Source organism: Peromyscus californicus, unplaced genomic scaffold (assembly GCF_007827085.1).
Source record: "Peromyscus californicus insignis strain IS unplaced genomic scaffold, ASM782708v3 Scaffold_17__1_contigs__length_78620276, whole genome shotgun sequence".
NCBI classification, from domain to species: Eukaryota; Metazoa; Chordata; class Mammalia; order Rodentia; family Cricetidae; genus Peromyscus; species Peromyscus californicus.
In genome coordinates this window covers 31833606-31836946 of record NW_026294469.1, presented here as the reverse complement: position 1 = coordinate 31836946, position 3341 = coordinate 31833606, and the positions used below count along the sequence as shown (strand labels likewise).

The 3341-nt window shown below is 54.1% G+C and overlaps 1 protein-coding gene across 1 annotated transcript; it reads right to left on the bottom strand.

The window, feature by feature from the left end:
- Positions 1–381: 381 nt before the first annotated feature.
- Positions 382–2943, bottom strand: Pou4f3 (POU class 4 homeobox 3). Its single transcript, XM_052742097.1, has 2 exons — positions 2757–2943; positions 382–2445 (listed from the first exon to the last, which is right to left on the bottom strand). Exons 1-2 carry the CDS (start codon positions 2874–2876, stop codon positions 1549–1551), a joined length of 1017 nt encoding a protein of 338 aa, XP_052598057.1. The 5' UTR covers positions 2877–2943; the 3' UTR covers positions 382–1548.
- Positions 2944–3341: the final 398 nt, after the last annotated feature.

Sequence of the window (3341 nt, the reverse complement as noted above, 5' to 3'; positions counted from 1 at the left end):
GAATCTAGACCCAAGGTGGGTTAGCCTCTGAGTGACAGCATTGGAGTTTGAACTCCCAATCAGCCAGGCTTCCAAGTTTCCAAGTTAAGAGAATAGCCTGACAGTTTGGCATCAAGAAGCATGGAGGAAAATGTCTTTGAAGGCATCTGAGAGTCAGGGAGAAGTCAAAGCCGGGTGGACTGTGTTTGAAGTAAGAGTGTGAGGTTGCTTGGGAAGGGACTGGGTAGGAGAGATGGTTCAATCCTTACACATTTTCATTTTTACATCCTTTCCAAGTCTTTAGTGCCGGAGAAGGAAAACTACAGCAATTCAGGTTGAAAAATAAAGCATTTATTTTAGAAGTTAATATAAGGGATAATGAGAAGAAACACAATGTTTTATTTGTATCTATTCCAGAAATGAAACCGAAGGTCACACAGCAACACCCAAACTACAGGAAGCAACGAAAAATCAACTCCGAGAAAGCTGTGGCTGCAGTGAGAAGGATCCAGTTCTGCCTGTGGTCCTGCTCTTTTGCTGGCTTCAAACTCTAAGTGAACTTCCCCAGAGAGACACACAAAAGGGGCAGGAAACGTGGAGTCAAATAAGTAACAAGAACTAATGTTGCCAACAGCCACAGTAATAAAAGTGCAACAGTTAGGTTAGATGTGTTGGAAGGATTTGCATATGATTCCAGAAGTTACAGTCACTGTGAGCATAGATGGGGAGTCTTCAGTTGGTCTGGTCTGGAACCACCAACCAACCCCGCCCCTCCAAAAGGCAGTTTGCTCTTCAAACTCCAGGAGGTTGAGGATGTTAGCCGGAGTTAGCACTGACCTCTGCTCACCAACAGTCAAGACATCTCAAGTATTTTTCAGTCGCTGGGTTGGGCCCACCTTGCCTGGAATCCTACTGACCACCAATAGCCCAGAACTCCCATCTCCCCACACATTAACCCATGCTACTTAATGAGAATGTACGGTAAGCCAACGGATATTATGTGTACAATTTAGGCGCAGAAGGGAGTTATTATAAGGCTATCCTTTGGAAACATACATGTGTTTTATATAATCTAATAAATTAATCTCCATGTTTGTGTCCTGCTTAAATATCCTAGACTTTATATTGTTATCTATCACTCTTTTCCTTACCTTTGCCCTTGCCTAATGACGCTTAGCAAAGAAGTGGTACTTTCACCTTGGAGTCTGACGGCGGCGGGGTCAATCCACTAGCCAGTCAGCCTGGGGCTACAGGTCTTAGGTCCTGAGCTGTCGCACGCTCAAGGGTGAGTTTCAGCACCGCGGACAGCACAAAGTTCCGCCAGGCCTTCCCTTGAATTTTTTTTTTTCCCCTAACGCCAGAACTTTTTTTGGTGGGAATAGAGAGGAAAAGGAGGAAGAGACGGTCAGGAGGCAATTAGGCGGGACAAAGGGGGAAAGTCTGTGACTCGGGGGAGAGAGCCTGACCTGCCAGGAAACACCCTGGAGTGTCCCGTAAAGGTCCCTCCCATCGGAAGGGGGCGATGCCACTAGGCTCTCCCGGCTCCTCCGGATGCCGCACCCGCAGTAGTCAGTGGACAGCCGAGTACTTCATTCGTTTCTGTTTCTGTCTCTGGTTACAGAACCAGACCCTCACCACATTCTTTTTAAGGTCCAGTTTCTCAGCGATGGCCGCGATCTTCTCAGATGAAGGACGTGGCTGGATAGCAAAATAGGCTTCGAGTGAGCGCTTCTCTGGAGCCGCGATGGACGTGCGTTTGCGCTTACGCTCACTGCCGTTAAAGAGCTCCGGCTTGCTATTCTTCTCTCGGTAGGCAGCTTCCGCCTCCTCCAGCCAGGCCTGGAGGACCGGCTTGAGCGCAATCATGTTGTTGTGCGAGAGGGTGAGAGATTCGAACCTGCAGATGGTGCTCTGGCTGAGGGAACCCACGCCAGGGATCTTGAGATTGGCTAAAGCCGCGCCCACGTCCGCCTGGGTTACCCCCAACTTGATGCGCCTCTGCTTGAAGCGCTCGGCGAAGGCTTCCAGCTCTCGAGGGTCTGACTCCACGTCGCTGAGACACGCAGGCATGGCACTGTGAGGCGCTACGGCATGAGGGTGACTCATGCCCATGGCCTGGTGCAAGTGGCCCATGGCGCCTAGATGATGCGGGTGGATCTGCGCAGGCATCACCGAGTGCTCCGGGGCCCCCAGGCCGCTCACGCTCAGCGTGGGCGAGATGTGCTCCAATAAGTCGCCCTCGAGGCCCTGGTGCACCGCGTGGTGCGGGTGCGAGGTGAGTGCAGCCGGGTGGGAGATGGGCACCGTGGGCGAGGTGGACGTGCAGGGCACGCTGCTCATGGTATGGTAGGTGGCGTCGGGCTTGAACGGATGGTTCTTGCCGTGGGAGACGATATCCACCGCCGCCAGAGCTTCTGCGCGTGCCAGCAGGCTCTCATCAAAGCTTCCAAATATATTACCCTGCAGCTGCAAGCGAGAAGGCGCACAGCACGGTCAGTGGGGAATACTGTCAACTCAGGATTAAAACACATTTTCAAGCAACCGAGATGCCTCTCCTCAAAGCCCAGGTCATAAAAATTAATACGGAGGCAGCCTCTCTGTTGGAACAGACGTGTGGATCAGAGACATGAATGAGAGAGAGCGCCGCGAGAGAGCGCGGGGGAGACAAGGCGAGGGGTTCAGACAGCGGCGATTGTTCTGGGCGACATGAAAAAAACATGAAGCTAGTGCCTGTCAAAAAATGTGCCTTAGAGCGGTAATTATGCTCCGCTACGTACCTGCGGGGCTGGGAGACAAACTCGGCGCATGGCCTCAGAGCCGGAGTGCAGGCTGGAGAATTTGGGTTCTTGCAGTACCGGGTGCATGCCGAAAGGCTGCTTGGCGTTCATGGCCATCATCTTCGGGAGTCTGGCAGGGAGGCAGCGGGGGACATGGAATCAGGCTCGTCTTGCTGGCTCTCCGAGCTCCAAGTGAGCGCCGCTCAGCGCCCGCGCTCCCCTCGCCCTCTCGCTTGCTGCCTCCCCTCTCCCCCACCTGCTTCTTCACTCATCTTACAAGCAGCCTGCCAGGAAGGGCCCGAGCACGCGCAGGCGTGCACACGCGCCCGGGCCTCGCAGGGGCGGCCCGGGAGGCAAGGCGGGACCGCAGGTCTCGGCGCGCCACTCGGAGCCTAATGCGGCCGCCCCCTCCACTGCATTTATACCCCAGCCTGGCAGGGCCTCTTCCTGTCCGCCCCGCCCCGCCTGGCTCCAGCCTGCTAGACTTTACGGTTTCTTCCTCCTTCCTCCTGGACTTTTTTGCACAAAGTCCTAAACCTCTGTCCTGTCCCAGCTCGAACTGCCTAGACAGAAGGGCAGACTCGG

Coding starts and splice junctions, on each gene's coding strand:
- Pou4f3 (XM_052742097.1), bottom strand. CDS start 2,876: ATGATGGCCATGAACGCCAAGCAGCCTTTCGGCATGCACCCGGTACTG. Junction 2,446..2,756: donor TTTGTCTCCCAGCCCCGCAG/GTACGTAGCGGA, acceptor TCTCGCTTGCAG/CTGCAGGGTAATATATTTGG.